Source organism: Stegostoma tigrinum, chromosome 1 (genome assembly GCF_030684315.1).
Source record: "Stegostoma tigrinum isolate sSteTig4 chromosome 1, sSteTig4.hap1, whole genome shotgun sequence".
NCBI classification, from domain to species: Eukaryota; Metazoa; Chordata; class Chondrichthyes; order Orectolobiformes; family Stegostomatidae; genus Stegostoma; species Stegostoma tigrinum.
Window position 1 is genome coordinate 170,183,810 of NC_081354.1, and position 18,267 is coordinate 170,202,076.

The 18,267-nt window shown below is 42.5% G+C and overlaps 1 protein-coding gene across 6 annotated transcripts in view; it reads right to left on the bottom strand.

The window, feature by feature from the left end:
- The window catches only part of ptpra (protein tyrosine phosphatase receptor type A), a 323,613-nt gene that overhangs the window by 144,848 nt on the left and 160,498 nt on the right, over positions 1-18,267 (bottom strand). For all 6 annotated transcript variants that reach the window (XM_048534484.2, XM_048534448.2, XM_048534458.2 and 3 more), the window contains 2 exons: positions 9,692-9,776; positions 4,958-5,031 (listed from right to left, as the gene is read on the bottom strand). In XM_048534484.2, coding sequence (XP_048390441.1) covers positions 4,958-5,031; positions 9,692-9,776 — 159 coding nt within the window. The remainder of the gene's footprint in view (positions 1-4,957; positions 5,032-9,691; positions 9,777-18,267) is intronic.

Here is an 18,267-nt window from a genome sequence, read left to right on the forward strand (position 1 = left end):
TGGTTTGAAGCGTGTCTACTTCAACGCCAGGAGCAACCGGAATAAAGTGGGTGAACTTGCAGCATGGGTTGGTACCTGGGACTTCGAATTTGTGGCCATTTCAGAGACATGGATAGGGCAGGGACAGGAATGGTTGTTGCAGGTTCTGGGATTTAGAGATTTCAGTAAGAACGGAGAAGGTGGTAAAAGAGGGGGAGGTGTGGCATTGTTGGTCAAGGACAGCATTACAGTTGCAGAAAGGATGTTTGGGGACTCGTCAACTGAGGTAGTATGGGCTGAGGTTAGAAACAGGAAAGGAGAGGTCACCCTGTTGGGAGTTTTCTACAGGCCTCCCAATTGTTCCAGATATGTAGAGGAAAGGATAGCAAAGATGATTCTCGATTAGAATGAGAGAGACAGGGTAGTTGTCATGGGGGGCTTCAACTTTACAAACATTGACTGGGAACACTATAGTTCAAGTACTATAGCTGTGTCAGTTTTTGTCCAGTGTGTGCAGGAGGGCTTCCTGACACAGTATGTGGACAGTCCAACAAGGGGCGAAGCCACATTAGATTTGATACTGGGTAATGAGCCCGACCAGGTGTTAGATTTGGAAGTAGGTGAGCACTTTGGTGATAGCGATCACAATTCTGTTAAGTTTACTTTAGTGATGGAAAGGGATAGGTGTATACCACTGGGCAAGAGTTATAGCTGGGGGAAAGGCAATTACGATGAGATTAGGCAAGATTTAGGAAGCATAGGATGGGGAAGAAAACTGCAGGGGATGGGCACATTAGAAATGTGGAGCTTATTCAAGGAAAAGCTCCTGTGGGTCCTAGATACGTATGTACATGTCAGGCAGGGAGGAAGCGGTAGAGCGCGGGAGCCGTGGTTTACAAAGGAAGTGGAATCTCTGATCAAGAGGAAGAAGGCGGCTTATGTTAGGATGAGATGTGAAGGCTCAGTTAGGGCGCTTGAGGGTTACAACGTAGCCAGGAAAGACCTAAGGACAGAGCTCAGAAGAGCCAGGAGGAGACATGAGAAGTTGTTGGTGGATAGGGTTAGGGTAAACCCTAAGGCTTTCTATAGGCATTTAAGGAATAAAAGAATGACGAGAGTAAGATTAGGGCCAATCAAGGATAGTAGTGGGAAGTTGTGCGTGGAGTCAGAGGAGATAGGGGAAGAACTAAATGAATATTTTTCAACATTATTCACACTAGAAAACGACAATGTTGTCGAGGAGAATACTGAGATACAGGCTATTAGACTAGGTGGGATTGACGTTCACAAGGAAGAGGTATTAGAAATCCTACTGAGTGTGAAAATAGATACGTCCCCTGGTAGGAGTAACCAGAATGCAAAGTTCTGGGTTAATGGTAATTCTTGGTAGTGCAGATGAGCAGAGAGATCTCGGTGTCCATGTACACAGATCCTTGAAAGTTGCCACCCAGGTTGGCAGGGCTGTTAAGAAGGCATACAGTGTTTTAGCTTTCATTAATAGAGGGATCGAGTTCCGGAACCAAGAGGTTATGGTGAAGCTGTACAAAACTCTGGTGCGTCCGCACTTGGAGTATTGTGTACAGTTCTGGTCACCGCATTACAAGAAGAATGTGGAAGCTTTGGAAAGGGTGCAGAGGAGATTTACTAGGATGTTGCCTGGTATGAGGGAAGGTCTTACAAGGAAAGGTTGAGGGACTTGAGGCTGTTTTCGTTAGAGAGATGAACGTTGAGAGGTGACTTAATTGAGACACATAAAATAATCAGAGGGTTAGTTAGGATAGTTAGGCAGAGCCTTTTTCCTGGGATGGTGATGGCGAGCACGAGGGGGCATAGCTTTAAATTGAGGGGTGAAAGATATAGGACAGATGTCAGAGGTAGTTTCTTTACTCAGAGAGTAGTAAGGATATAGAATGCTTTGCCTGCAACAGTAGTAGATCCACCAACTTTAAGTACATTTAAGTCGTCATTGGACAAGCATAAGGACGAACATGGAATAGTGTAGGTTAAATGGGCTTCAGATTGGTATGACAGGTCGGCACAACATCGAGGGCCGAAGGGCCTGTACTGTGCTATAATGTTCTATGTTCTATGATGTATGATCACTTGGAAAGACACAGTTTGATTTGTGATAGCATGGATTTGTGAGGGGTAGATCATGCCTCACAAACCTTACTGAATTCTTTGAAGAGATGACCAAACATGTGGATGAAGGTAGAGCAGTGGAATTGGGTGTACATGGATTTAAGTAAGGCGTTTGATAAGATTCCCCATGGTAGGCTCGTGCAGAAGGTAGGGAGGCATGGGAAAGGGGGAAATGTGGCAGATTGGATTCAGAATTGGATGTCCCTGAGGAGACACAGGGTGGTAGTGGATGGAAAATATTCAACATGGTGCTCAGTTATGAGCGGTGTACCACAAGGATCTGTTTTGAGTCCTCTTCTATTTGTGATTTTTGTATATGATTTGGATGAAGGAGTGGATAGTGGATTAGCAACCATTACTGGACGATACAAAGGTGGGTCACATTGTGGACAGTGCCGAGGGCTATTCTAGGTTACAAAGGGACTTTGATAAGACGCAGACCTGGGCTGAGAAGTGCCAGATGGAGTTTAACCCTAAAAAGTGTAAGGTGATTCATTTTGGAAGGACAAACTTGAAAGGAGAATACAGGGTTAATGGAAAGATTCTTGGCAATGTGGAGGTGTAGAGGGATCTTGGGGTTCACAATTTTCTGAAACCTGCCACCCAGTTGGATAGAGTTATTAAGAAGGTGTATGGTGTGTTAGCTTTTATTAATAGAGGGTTTGAGTTCAAGAGCTGTCAAGTTATGCTCCAGATATACAAAAGCCTGGTTGGGCCACATCTGGAGTACTGTGTCCAGTTCTGGTCACTTCATTACAGGAAATATGTAGAAGCGTTGGAAAAGGTGCTGAGGAGATTTACCAGGATGTTGCCTGGAATGGAGGGAGGGTCTTAAGAGGAAAGGTTGAGAGAGCTAGGGCTTTTCTCTTTTGCATGACAAAGGACGAGAGGTGATTTGATAGAGGTGTAAAAATGATCAGAGGTATAGACAGAGTAAACAGCCAGAGACTTTTTCTGAGGGTGGAAGTAGCTTTTACGAGGGGACACAGTTTTAATGTGAAAGGAAGTAGATATCGGGGAGACGTCAGCAGCAGGTTCTTTACTCAGAGAGCAGTCGAGGCATGGAATGCCTTGCCAGAGAAGGTAGCAGAGTCGGGCTCATTTGGGGCATTTAAGCGGCTATTAAATAGGCATATGGATGATGGTATAAGGTAGTGGTGGAGTTTAGATAGACTTATGTTTCGGGTAAAAATTCAGCACAACATCGTGGGCCGAATGGCTGCTTGACCTGCTGTGTTCATCTAACTCTACACCTTGTTACTTCCAAATTCTGTTCTCCAGCTACCATAACAGCTGACGTTTGCTAATACTCACTACCGTCCTGTGAACATTAAATTTTCAGGTACCTTAACTTTAAAATTTTCATATTCATTTCCAAATCCTTCAATAGCCTCTGCTGTCCCTATTACCTCCAGCCCCACAACTTTCAGCAATATCTGTGCTCTCCTACTTCTGTCAATTTGAGACTGAGATGACAAGGAAATTCTTCTCTCATAAGATTGAGAATCTATAGAACTCCTTGCCACAAACTGGAGGCACAGTCATTGTGTATACTTAGTGCTGAGATAACAAGATTCTTGATCAGTGGGGAAATCAGTGGTTTTAAGGAAACATCAAGGATGTGGGAGCGAGACATGTCCGATCAGCCATGGTGCTACTGACTTGCAGATCGACCTTGAGGGACCAAACAACGTACTTCTGTTTCTATTTGTCTAGGTCTTAGGGTCGTCAGCATGCTGGATTTTGATTGACCAGGCAATCAGGGCTGTGCCTTCAGCTGCCTCACGCCTAAGCTTTGGAATTCCTTCTAAGCTTCCCAACTCTCAATTTCTCTTGTTTTTTTTAAGGTAATCCATGACCAAGGTTTTGGCCACCAATGCGAAGGTCACCAATTTTGCTTTACACAATATTTTGCTTTGTACTCCTCCTGTGAAATGTTTGGAATAACTTATTACATAAATGTGTAATACAAATATAAGTTGCTGTTGTATTATCCCTCAATCCTCATAAGTATTTGACTCAGCCATGAAAGAAAACAACATCATGTGTGCACACAAAAAATCTTCAACTCATCCATGAATAGTGGTGGAGTGATGGTTCAGTTCAGAATAACACAAAAAGAAGCCATAACATGTTCTGTTAAAATTACATGAAGCAAGGCTGCTGTACCCTGTTTTGTCCCCAGAAATTTATCAGGATGTACCTACGATGACTGATCAACTTTCAGAGATTCCAGAACAATCACCACTGACAACCAAAGCTGGTGTCATTTTCTAAGATGATAACAAATAGAAGTAGGAGCCGGCTTTGTGCTCTATCAAACCAGCTCAGCAATGTAAGATGATCATGGTTGATCTGACTGTAACTCGTACTCCATTTTTCTGCATTTCCTCCAAAACAACATATGCACTTGTCAATCAAAAATCTGTTTAAGATTGCACGCTGAAGACTCATTATTGCAACATGAGTAATATACCTTTGTACCAACAATAAATAACATGAAGTTTCTTAGGGTTTTCCATGAAATCCAAGTCAAAAGTCACACGACATCAGGTTGTGGTCAACAGGTTTATTTGAAAACACAAACTTTCAGAATGCTGCTCCCTTGTGGGTGCAGTTTCACCTGGTGAAGGAACAGCATGCCAAAAGCTTGTGGTTTAAAATAAACCTGTTGGACTATAACCTGGTGTGATGCGACTTCTGACTTTGTCCACCCCAGTCTAATGCCGGCACCTCAAAATCATGACTTTCATGAAGAACATTTTACAGATTTTACAAATTGTAATTCCACATCAGCACCATTTTTCCATTTTATTTTGCTGACTTTGCAACCTACCTGTATCATCTGTTCGGCCATTGGATAGCCTGAAAGAATTTGAATGGCTTCCAGCCTGCTTGTACTTTTTAAACCTGGAGAGATGAATTCCACAAAGTTACTAATTAATGCAACGCATCATACTGTAACTTCTTTCACAGAAGTAAACTGCTTGATAATACAGTCAATAAGAACACAAGTGATTCACAATGTACTTTGCCACAAGGGAAAGGAGGAAAACTTATATTTGTAATCTCCCCCTTGATAAGCTTGTAAATAAAACCTAGAAGTTTTCTGATTAAAGTGATATTGGTAAAAGCATCTTGCAATCAATAACTGAACAGAGATACATGCACCAGATAACAAAAACCCAAATAACTGCAGAAGCAAAAATCTGAAACAAAACAGAAAATGTTAGAGAAACCCAGCAGGTCTGGTAGCATCTGTGGAGAGAAAGTAGAGGTAACATTTTGGGTCCAGTTCCTTTCTTTAGAACTAATGGTAGCTAGGAAAAGGTGGCATATATGTTGAAGACAATGGATGAGGGGTAAAGGAGTAAGCTATAGGTGGAGATGGAGCTTAGTGGGACAGAAAGACAATTAGGGAGATATAGGGATCCAACCATTCTATAAACTTCAAGCATTTCCTCCAGGTCAGAGCGTGACAAATGTAAACCCACTATTCATGAAGGGAGGCAGAGGAAAAAACAGAATTACAGTGCATAGAACATAGAACATTACAGCACAGTACAGGCTCTTCGGCCCTCGACGTTGTGCTGACCTGTCATACCAATCTGAAACCCATCTAACCTACACTATTCCAAGTACGTCCATATGGTTGTCCAATGATGACTTAAATGTACTTAAAGTTGGCAAATCTACTACTGTTGCAGGCAAAGCATTCCATTCCCTTACAACTCTGAATAAAGAAACTACCTCTGACATCTGTCCTATATCTTTCAACCCTCAATTTAAAGCTATGCCCTCTCGTGCTTGCCGTCACCATCCAAGGAAAAAGGCACTCCCTATCCACCCTATCTAACCCTCTGATTATTTTATATGTCTCAATTAAGTCACCTCTCAACGTTCTTCTCTCTAACGAAAACAGCCTCAAGTCCCTCAGCTTTTCCTCATAAGACCTTCCCTCCATACCAGGCAACATCCTAGTAAATCTCCTCTGCACCCTTTCCAAAGCTTCCACATCCTAATGCAGTTAGCCCAGCATCAATGGTGGGGAAAATGCTCAGAGCCTGTTATAAAAGGTGTCATGAAAGAACATTTGGAAAGTATTTATAAAAAATAAACCCAGCGTGGAGTTATGTAAGGCAACACATTCTCAGCAAATATACTGGAGTTTCTTGAGAATGTAACTAATTGGCCTTTCTTCGGAACTGACTAAACCTAGAAAAATGGTATATATGCTGAAGATTGAAGGGAAGGAAGGAGTAAATAATAGCCGGAGATGGAGTCCAGAGAGGGAGAAAAATAGTTGGACAGACAAAAAAATACACCTTCTTCCCTGTCCTTGCCCCCAAACTCTCAATGCCAAGTCTTGCTATCACATAGATTGCTATCATAAACAACCTATTATCAGCTACTAATGGTGCCATTAGTTATTCATTCTCCCAGGCTGACCTTTACCCACTCCTTTTCTGAAGTTCGGAAGATAGGTCACTGTACCCAAAAAGTTAACTCTGCTTTCTTCCACAGATGCTGCCAGACCCGTTAATTCTTCCAGAAAATTTTGATTTTGAAGCAGATAACAACTCATCTTCTAGGCCTGATTTGCTAGAGATTGGAGGAACTGCCGATGCTGGAGAATCTGAGATAACAAGGTGTAGATGAAGGGTCTAGGCCAGAAACGTCAGCTTTTGTACTCCTGAGATGCTGCTTGGCCTGCTGTGTTCATCCAGCTCCACACTTTGTTATCTTGGATTCTCCAGCATCTGCAGTTCCCATTATCACTAACAAAGTGTAGAGCTGGATGAACACAGCGGGCCAAGCAACATCAGAAGAGCAGGAAAGCTGATGTTTTTGAAGAAGGGTCCAGACCCGATACGTCAGCTTTCCTGCTCCTCTGACTCTGCTTCGCCTGCTGTGTTCATCCAGCTCTATACCTTGTTATCTCAAAGTATATCGTAGTTGGGCTTATTTCAGTTTTGACATACATAAAGCACTCTTCTACAAACATTTGAAAATAGCTCTATGTTAAGACTCTTCTCTAAGAACAGCCACTGACTAGTAGCTTGATATGCTCAAGTTCAATACAGCATTGATTTTTCATCAGTTCTGAGGAAGGGTCACCGGACCCAAAACGTTAACTCTGTTTCCTCCTTCACAGATGCTGCCAGACCTGCTGAGCTTTTCCAGCAACTTTGTTTTTGTTTACAGCATCCACAGTTCTTTAGGTTTTTATTTTGATTTTACATGATTTAGTACAAAAGAATGGTTACAGTTCTGGAGTAAACTATTTAGCCTATAGGGCCTGTACTAATTCTTTATAAGAAAACTTTACCTACTCCGACCACGTAACTGACAGTTCCTTTTGCCTTTCACAGCTTACCCATTTCCTGTTTCAAAGCCATGAATGAAAACTGCACACTATAACATCATAAGACCATAAGACATAGGAGTGGAAGTAAGGCCATTCGGCCCATCAAGTCCACTCCGCCATTTAAATCATGGCTGATGGGCATTTCAACTCCACTTCCCTGCACTCTCCCCGTAGCCCTTGATTCCTTCTGAGATCAAGAATTTGTCGATCTCTGCCTTGAAGGCATTTAACGTTCCGGCCTCCACTGCACTCCATGCCAATGAATTCCACAAGCCCACCACTCTCTGGCTGAAGAACTGTCGTCTCATTTCAGTTTTAAATTTACCCCCTCTAATTTTAAGGCTGTGCCCACGGTTCCTAGTCTCCCCGCCTAACGGAAACAACTTCCTAGCGTCCACCCCTTCTAAGTCATACATTATCTTGTAAGTTTTTATTAGATCTCCCCTCAAACTTCTAAACTCTAATGAGTACAATCCCAGGATCCTTAACCGTTCATCATATGTTAAACCTACCATTCCAGGGATCATCTGTGCGAATCTCCGCTGGACACGCTCCAGGGCTAGTATGTCCTTCCTGAGGTGTGGGACCCAGAATTGGACACAGTATTCTAAATGGGGCCTAACTAGAGCTTTATAAAGCCTCAGAAGCACATCGCTGCTTTTATATTCCAACCTTCTTGAGATAAATGACAATATTACATTTGCTTTCTTAATCATGGACTCTACCTGCAATTTAACTTTTAGAGAATCCTGGACCAACAGCTACAAGTCCTAGCTGTGCATTCCAGATCTTAATCACTCACTGCATTAGATTCTTGAGCCTGCATCAAAGGATGAGTTCTCTCTAACCACTGTTGTAATACCTCACAATTTTGAATTATTCTACCCAAACTCCTTTAAATTTTCTCTTCTCAGAGGGGATCAGCAACAGCTTCTCTAATTTGTAAATGCAACTGAAGCTTCTCATCCCTGGAACTATTTGTAAAACTTGTCCTGCACCATTTTTAATGAATTCCTAAACAATGGGGCACTATACTCCAGGCCAAGCCAGTGTTTCATAATGGTTCATCATAACCTCCTTTCTTTTGTAGTCTATGTCTCTATTTAAAATGTCCAGTATCATGTGCGCCTTATTAGCCTTTACCTCAATCTGCCCTGTGAACTTCAACAATTTATGCACATACACCGCGTGTCTCTCTGCCCTTGCTCAAACCATGAAACAGAGCCCCTAATTACATACTATCTTCGCGAATGATTTTTTTCTATCACAAAGTATCACTTTGCACATCTCATCACTAAATTTTATCTACCATGTCTCCCCAGTCCACCAAACAGTCCTCAAAGTCTATCACTATGCTTCTCAAAGTTCACAATATTGCGATGCTGTATGTTCAGTTTTGAAGCTGCATCTGTGGACCAAAATCTAAACCCATTAATATTTCTCATGGAAGCCACTGCTCCAAATACTGAGCAACCTATAGGGAACATCACTGTAAATCTCCTTCCAAAAGGGGAAAAAAGAGAACAGTTTACCACTATTGTTTCGTGACTGACAACTTACCATCCACCTCAAATTTATCTAAATGCAGGTCAATGGCATAAAACCTCACAGAAATTAGATATTAAAAGGAATTAGAGAAAATGCTGCAAAGTAATTACTTAGGAGTAGCACTGGAAAAAAATCAGTTCAGAATTCCCACCAAGGCAAATAAATAGAAAAATGGCACTGATCAATTAGAATAGGGATCCCTAAACTATGAGTCGTGATCCATGATGGGCTCGTGGGCCAAGTCTCACCACCTCCCTCAACGTTACAACGGCAACTCAGGACTCTGGCAGCACAGTCCTGAGATTAGCTCCAAGGCCCAATGACATATGGGTGAGGTATGATATATTTTCATGCTTTGATTTAGAGGGAGTTTCCTAAAGGAAGGAACTCAAGGCCCAATTACTGTCTCCAGAACCAGCAAAATGGTTGGTGAAAAATTATCAATACTTGCACATGCAACTCAACTGCCACCACCATGTCTCATCTACCCTATTCCCTATCCACCTTGCCATCCAAACTGTTGACATGCCGACCATTAACTGTTAAGAGAGGGTCACATTGAGAAAAAGTTTATTAAGCATTAAACTAGAAGCATCATAGGTTCTTAAACTTGATCCAAACAGCAAACATGCTTGTAAGCTAGCACTCACTTACCTCAGCATATACAGAACTATAATTATAAATACGATGACCAACAGTGATGACAGGGCTACCATTACAGCAATGATGGGCATTTCGTCTGTAACAAAAAGAAGACATATGCTCATAATCTTTATTCTGAGTAAAGTACACAACTATATCAGATGGACAAGACAATGCTGCAAATGTTGCAAATAGCCTGAGAATCTGAGTCAGCTCATCCTAAAACACAAAATGACCAATACTAACAAAACAATCTGTAATCAATATAGAAACATTGCTTAAATGGTTGCTGGATCACAAATATATATTGCTCACCTGTAGCAGAAGAGATAATTTGGCTGTAATAATACTTTATAATTAACTGACTTTGTTTTGATGGACTAGTACATACACAACTCAAAGCTCCATTTCCTACTGACAGTATCAAAGCGTTAATCTAATGAGACAACTCCTTAATCAATAACTGATTTAGTCTGTCATGTCTTGCATTCAGTCAATTCAAATGTGTGCCAGCAAAACAGAAAACAACTGAGACTCAGAGCAATATAGATAACATATGTTTGAATGGAATGCATAAAAGATTCTGAGATGGTGGAGGGAAGTGCTATGACTCCTGAAATAGGAGCAACTGATGCTCTGATTTGCCCCACAGGATGGTTAATTTCTTTAGTCAGTTAAAGTACCAGGGGAGAACTATCACTTACTTTAATACCAGTGGCAGAAGCATCACCTGCTTAGTCCATCATTCCCCTAGAGGTCGTTCAATGCATGATAGGGCCCCAACTAATCAATCCATAGAATCAATCCGTGTTTCAGGCAGCTGACCAAGATACAGTCCCTATAAACAGGACTAAATTGAGCAATGGCCTGAGTGCACCTGCATTTGACCATCTCTCTGCTACGCTTGTCAGTGTTTCTTTGGAAGAAGATTAGAACATAGAACATTACAGCACAGTACAGGCCCTTCGGCCCTCGATGTTGTGCCGACCTGTCATACCGATCTCAAGCCCACCTAACCTACATTATTCCATGTACGTCCATATGCTTATCCAATGACGACTTAAATGTACTTAAAGTTGGCGAATCGACTACCGTTGCAGGCAAAGCATTCCATTCCCTTACTACTCTCTGAGTAAAGAAACTACCTCTGACATCTGTCCTATATCTTCCACCCCTCAATTTAAAGCTATGCCCCCTCGTGCTTGCCATCACCATCCTAGGAAAAAGGCTCTCCCTATCCACCCTATCTAACCCTCTGATTATTTTATACGTTTTAATTAAGTCACCTCTCAACCTTCTTCTCTCTAATGAAAACAGCCTCAAGTCCCTCAGCCTTTCCTCGTAAGATCTTCCCTCCATACCAGGCAACATCCTAGTAAATCTCCTCTGCACCCTTTCCAAAGCTTCCACATCCTTCTTATAATGCGGTGACCAGAACTGTACACAATACTCCAAGTGCGGCCGCACCAGAGTTTTGTACAGCTTCACCATAACCTCTTGGTTCTGGAACTCGATCCCTCTATTAATAAAAGCTAAACCACTGTATGCCTTCTTAACAGACCTGTCAACCTGGGTGGCAACTTTCAAGGATCTGTGTACATGGACACCGAGATCTCTCTGCTCATCTACACTACTAAGAATCTTACCATTAGCCCTGTACTTTGCCTTCCGGCTACTCCTACCAAAGTGCATCACCTCACACTTGTCTGCATTAAACTCCATTTGCCACCTCTCAGCCCAGCTCTGCAGCTTATCTATGTCACTCTGCAACCTACAGCATCCTTCGTCACTATCCACAACTCCACCGACCTTAGTGTCGTCTGCAAATTTACTAACCCATCCTTCTACGCCCTCATCCAGGTCATTTATAAAAATGACAATCAGCAGTGGACCCAACACCGACCCTTGCGGTACACCACTAGTAACTGGTCTCCAGGACGAACATTTCCCATGAACTACCACCCTCTGTCTTCTTTCAGCAAGCCAATTTCCGATCCAAACTGCTATGTCTCCCACAATTCCATTCCTCTGCATTTTGTACAACAGACACCTTATCGAACGCCTTGTTGAAATCCATATACACCACATCATCATTTCCCTCCAGCATGGAAACAGGCCCTTCGGCCCCACAAGTCCACACTACCCCTTGCAGCATCCCACCCAGACCCATCCCCCTATACCCCACACACCCCTGAACACTACAGGCAATTTAGCATGGCCATTCCACCTAGCCGGCACATTTTTGGACTGTGGGAGGAAACCGCTTGAGGCTGGAATCAAACCTGGGTCCCTGGCGCTGTGAGGCTGCAGTGCTAACCACTGAGCCACTGTGCTTCAGTGGTTTTAACATACAATATGGGTGCGATCCTCTCACTTTATCCATAAAACACATTCACTTAATATTTCTTGCGAATATTATTGTAGAACATAGTTTTTGCGCAGTAATTCCTTTTTGTGGTGTTTTCTTTTTTATTCACTCGCGGAATGTGGGTGAATCTGGCAATGCCAGCATTTATTGCTCTTTCCTCATTGCCCAGAGGGGAGTTAAGAATCAACCACATTGCTGTGGATCTGGAGTCACATAGGCCAGATGAGGTAAGGATGTCAGATTTCCTTCTCAAAACAGAGTTTTTTCCGACAATCAAGATTCTTAATTCTAGTTGATAGAATAAGAGAGAATATTGTTCAAATTAGTTGCAACAGAAGCCCAATAAACATTCTGACCACAACAAAGAAAAGTATTTTAGCAAACTAAGCAACATCATTTGATTTTGTGTTATATATTTTAATTGAAGATATAAATAGTAGTAATGTGTTCGCACACAGCCTCACCCATAAACCATCCAAACATTAGCCAGTCACCTTAAGACATATTAACGAGTTATTCTGGGGCAGGGGAATGGGAGACTTTTGAATTTAAGCATTCCACAAATAAACAAACTTAGCCTGTGTACAAGTTAAAACAAGACCAAAATCTCAGGATTAGTGACCATTGGCATAAGCTCACAGCAAGGATTCAAGAGGTGGAGGTTGAGAGTAAGAGACAAGAACCTGGAGTTCAGAAAGACTCAGGTTTTTTAACACTCAGGGAGAAAATGAGCAGTACAGGCCATGAGCCAGAGGGTAAAAGGGAAGGCCAGGGGATGACAGTAGCCTCAAACTAGAAGGTCCACAATGACTTGGAACCAGATTCAAACCAAGGTCTCACCTAAACTGCACTGCCTGACTTGTGTTACCACCTCTGGTGTGCTGAGGAAACTGATTAAACCTTTAGCTATCTCGGTGCAGTGACTTGAAAGAAATTTGGTAATTTGCATATTAATCCTTTCTAACTGATTAAGGATTTAACAGCCATCTTAGGTTTGTACAACACCGCTTCGGTTCTATGACCCTTTGTTCTTCTGCTTATAAGTTCTGTGTCTGATGCTAGCCCTCACACTGACATCTGAAGGATTGAGACTCTAAAAGCTTGTGTCTTCAAATAAACCTGTTGGACTATGACCTTGCGTCGTGAGAGTTTTAACCTTATCTATCCTAGTCCAACACCATGACCTCCACATCCGAGAAGATCAGGAGGAGAAAGATGAGCACTGACCAAGAGGTTCAATGACAACTGAGAAGTAGGAAGTTAGCATGTTAGGTTGGCACTGAGGAAGCAGGGAGGAGTTTAGACAAATGGCGGGGGAGTGCCTTGCAGAAACATATACAATTATGAACAGAATAGATAAAATTGAAGCAGGGAGGTTGTTTCCACTGGCAAGTGAAACTAGAACTAGGAAGCATAGCCTCAAACTAAGAGGGAGCACATTTAGGACTGAGTTGAGGAGGAACTTCTCCACCCAAAGGGTTGTAAATCTGTGGAATTCCCTGCCAGTAACGCAGTTAAGTCTGCCTCGTTCAATGTTTTTAAGGCAAAGACAGATTTTTGAACAGCAAAGGAATTAAGGGTTATGGCGAGCAGGTGGGTAAGTGGAGCTAAGTCCACAAAAAAGATATGGCAGAGCAGGCTCAGTGGGCTAGATGGCTTAATCAAATTCCTATTTCTTTTGTTCTTATGTTCTAAAAGGACTTGCTCAGGCTCGGAGAGTTTGCAAAGAAGTGGCAGATGGAATGCAATGTGGGAAAATGTGAGGTTATGCACTGTGGTACAAAGAAGACACACAAACTATATTCTTAACAAGGTCAAAAATCATATGACACCGCATTATACTCCAGCAGGTTTACCTGAAAACACATGCTTTTGGGATCTCGCTCCCTGAAGAAGGAACGAGACTCTAAAAGCTTTGTGTTTTCAAATACCTAAAGGAACGAGGCTCTAAAAACTTGTGTTTTCAAATACCTGAAGAAGCGACACTCCAAAAGCTTATGTTTTTAAATAAACCTATTGGACTATAACCTGGTGCCATATGATTTTTGATGTTGTCCACCCCAGTTCAATACCGGCGCCTCCACATCACATATTCTAAACAAGGAACGGCTTCAGAAATCTGAAGCACAAAGAGACTTAGGAGTCCTAGTTCAGGATTCTCAAAGTTAACATGCAGGTTCAGTGGCAGTTAGGAAGGCAAATGCAATGTGAGCATTCATTTCAAGAGGGCTAGAAAAAAAAGATAAATGATGTACTGCTGAGGCCGTATAAGGATCTGGTCAGATTGCATTTGATACACTGTGAGCAGTTTTGGATTCTGTATCTAAGGAATTGACCTTGGAGGGGGCTCAGAGGAAATTTACAAGGATCAGACTGGTGATGAAGGGCTTGTCATACGAGGAGTGGTTGAGAGTTCTGGGTCTGCACTTGGAGTCTAGAACGAAGGAGGGGGAGGATCTCTGAAACTTACGAAGTACCAACAGGCCAGGATAGAAAGGGCATGGAGATGATGTTTCCGCTTGTAGGACTGATGAAGAACCTGAGGGCACACCTCAGAGTGAAACGACGACCCTTTGGAACTGAGATTAGGAAGAATTTCATCAGCCAGAGGGTGGTTAACCTGTGCAAAACACTGCCACAGAGGGCAGTCGAGGTTAAGTCACTGAGTGTCTTTGAGACAGAGATAGATAGGCTTTTGAATAGTAAGGGAATCAAGGGTTACAGAGAGAAGGTAGGAGAATAGGGTTGAGGAATATATCAGCCATAATCAAATGGCACAGCAGACATGATGGATTGAATGGACTTATTCTGCTCCCACATCTTATGGTCTAATGAAGCTGGGAGTCATTTTTTGGTAAACAAAATGATAGCGTTTCACAAGCGATCGCCCAATCTGTGCTTACCAGTTCACAGGAGATCACAATGTGAGCTGCAATTCCAGCAGACTACATCGAGTGAAGTGCAGGTAAATCTCAGCTTCACCTGGAAGGTGTGTTGATAGCCTTGGATAATGAGGCGGGAGGAAATAAAGGCAGCTCTTGCACCTTCTAAGACTACGTGGGAAGACTGCATGGGAGGTGTTGGAATTGGAGGAGGAGTGGATGAGGGCGGCCTAGAGGGAATGGTCCCTGTGAACTGCTGTGACAAGGAAAGTAAGGGGAATGTGTGTCAGGTGGGGCATCGTGCTGGAGGAAGGAGGTGTTGACTGCCTCCAAAACACTACAAACTCTGAAGAAGAGTCTCAGCCTGAAACATCAGCTTTCCTGGTCCTCTGATTCTGCTTGGTCTACTGTGTTCATCCAGCTCTACACCACGTTATCTCACTACTTCAGATGCAGCTGGAATACTGCAGACAGATAGGGCACCGCACATTGGGCCCTCACACAAATTTTTCATTCCTCTCCAGTCACAGGGGAAGTGTCAGAGAACTGGAGAATGGAAAATGTCGCTGCACTTTTTAAGAGGGGCGGTAGGGATGAACCTAGAAATTAGATTGGTGAGTCTCATGCCAATGTTACTGGAGAAATTTCTGAAGGAATGAATTAATACACATTTGGAAAGGCATGGGTTAATTAGGGACAGTCAGCATGGCTTTGTCAGAAGAGATCATGCCTAACAAGTTTCTTAGAAATTTTTGAAAATGTGATCAAATGTGTCAATCAGGGAAGTTCAACTGATGTACTTATATGGATTTTAGTCAAGCTTTTGACTGACTGAGAAGGGCAAAGCATTTGGAATTCAGGGAAACTTGATGGGCTAGATCAGAAAATGGCTTAGCAATAGGACACTAAGGGTAGTGGTAGAAGGCTGGTTGATTAATTGGAGATCAGTGTCCAGTGATGTACCGCAAGGATCAGTACTATGCCCCTAAGGCCCGAAACATCAGCTTTCCTGCTCCTAAGATGCTGCTTGGCCTGCTGTGTCCATCCAGCTCTAAACCTTGTTATCTCGGATTCTCCAGCATCTGCAGTTCCTATTATCTCTAGTACTATGGCCCTCATTGTTTTAGACATAAATGATATAGATGAAAATGTGGAGGGAATGTAAAGTAAAACTGCTGATGACAGGAAGATTGGAAGAGTGGTTAATAATGAATTCGATGGTTGTGGATTACAGGAAGATAACAGATGAATTGGTCAGATGGATAGACCAATACAGATGATTTTAATCCTGATAAGTACAAGGTGATGCACTTTGGAATAAGAAACAAGACAAGGTAGTATTTAACGAATGGTAGGGTATTGGGTAGCTTGGAGGAATAAAGGCATCTTGGGGTAAATATTTACAGATTCCTGAAGTCAGCCGAGCATGGGAACAGGATTGTTAGGAAGGCATACAGACCAGAGAACAGTACAGCACAGTACAGACCCTTCAGCCCATGATGTTGGGCCGACCTATCGTCCTACTAAGTTCAATCTACTCTGCATAGCCTACATTTTACTATCCTCCACGTGCCATCCAAGAGTCGATTAAAAGTCTCTAAAGTATCTGCCAGCAGCACATTCCACATGCCCACCACACTCTGTGTAAAGAGCCTACCTCTGACATCTCCCCCATACCTTCCTCCAATCACCTTAAAATTATGTCCCCTCGTAACAGTCATTTCCACCCTGGGAAAAAGTCTCTGGCTATCCACTCTATCTATGCCTCTCATCATTTTGTAAACCTCAATCAAGTCACCTCTCATCCTTCTTCGCCCCAATGAAAAAAGCCCTAGCTCCCTCAATCTTTCCTCATTAGGACCAGCCCTCCAGTCCATGCAGCATCCTGGTAAATCCCCTCTGCACCCTCTATAAAGCATTCACATCTTTCCTGTAATGAGGTGACCAGAACTGAACACAATATTCCAAGTGTGGTCTAACCAAAGTTTTATACAGCTGCAGCATAACTTCACGACTCTTAAACTCAACTCCCCTGCCAATGAAAGCTGACACTTGTTTTCATCAGTCATGGCACACAGTATAACAGCAAGGAGGGAATGCTGGAGTTGTACAGAGCACGGGTCAGGCCACAGCTGAAGAACTGTGTGCAGTTCCGGTCACCTCGCAATGGGAAGGATGTGATAGCACTGGAGCGGATACATAGGAGGTTCACAAGGATGCTGCCTGGGATGGAAAATTGAGCTTTAACAAAAGGCCAAATCGGCTTGGATTGTTTTCTTTAGAACAGAAAAGACTGAGGCGGAGGACATGATTGAGGTGTATAAGATTGTATGGACGGTGTGAGTAGAGAGCAGCTATTCCCTTTAGTTGAGGGGTCAATCATGAGAAAGCATAGTTTTAGGGTAAGGGCAGGGGATTTAGGGGAAACAGAAACATGTTTTTACTCAGTGGGTAGGGAGAATCTGGTATGCACTGCCTGGGAAGGTAGTGGAGGCTGGAAACCTTACAAAATTTAAAAAAAAATTTGGATGAGTATTTTAAATATCATAACACTGAAGGATATGGGACAAGTGAAGGAAATTGGGATGAGTGCACTTTTAGTGGCAGCTACATCGGTGTAGACTTAATGAGCCAAAGGGCCTTTACCACACTGTATAAATCTATGCAGGCAAAACATATCCACTCATGATTGGATCAAGAAACAGTAAGAGGGCACAGATTTAAAGTACTTCATAAATGAAGCAAAAGCGTGATGCAGAAATGCTCCTTAGCACAGCAAGTGGTTAGGAATTGAAATACAATGCCTTTCAGTATGGTTGAAGCAGGTTCATCGAAGACATTCAAAGCAATTAGATGATTATTTGATTAAAAAAAAGGAATGTTCAGGGCTATAGTGAAAAAGCAGGATAATGGAACCACATTTGGAGTTCAATTGGATAATCAGTGCATATTCATGGTCTCATTCTGCAACTGTGCAATCAGAAGCTTCTCTCATTTGGGATCAGTAATATTTATGCCTTCTCTACTCTGTTTCCATGCTGTACACCTGTGACTCTACTGCTCTTCAAGTTATTGTTCAACAGTTTTTTTTATGGTTAATGAGTGCCTAAGAATAGCACCCTGTACAGTGAGTAATGATTTTTTCAACAAATTCAAATTTTGTCCCAGCATTCTTTAAAACAGAAGGGGCAGAGAACGCTTGGTTGCTTATATGTGAATGAATATCAAAGGCATGTCCAAAATCTCTTCTCTTTAATAATTGTACAAATCTCTAATCAAGAGTATTGGAGCATCCAACTGCAATCAATCCCTCTTCTCTCACCCTGTCAACACTTGGA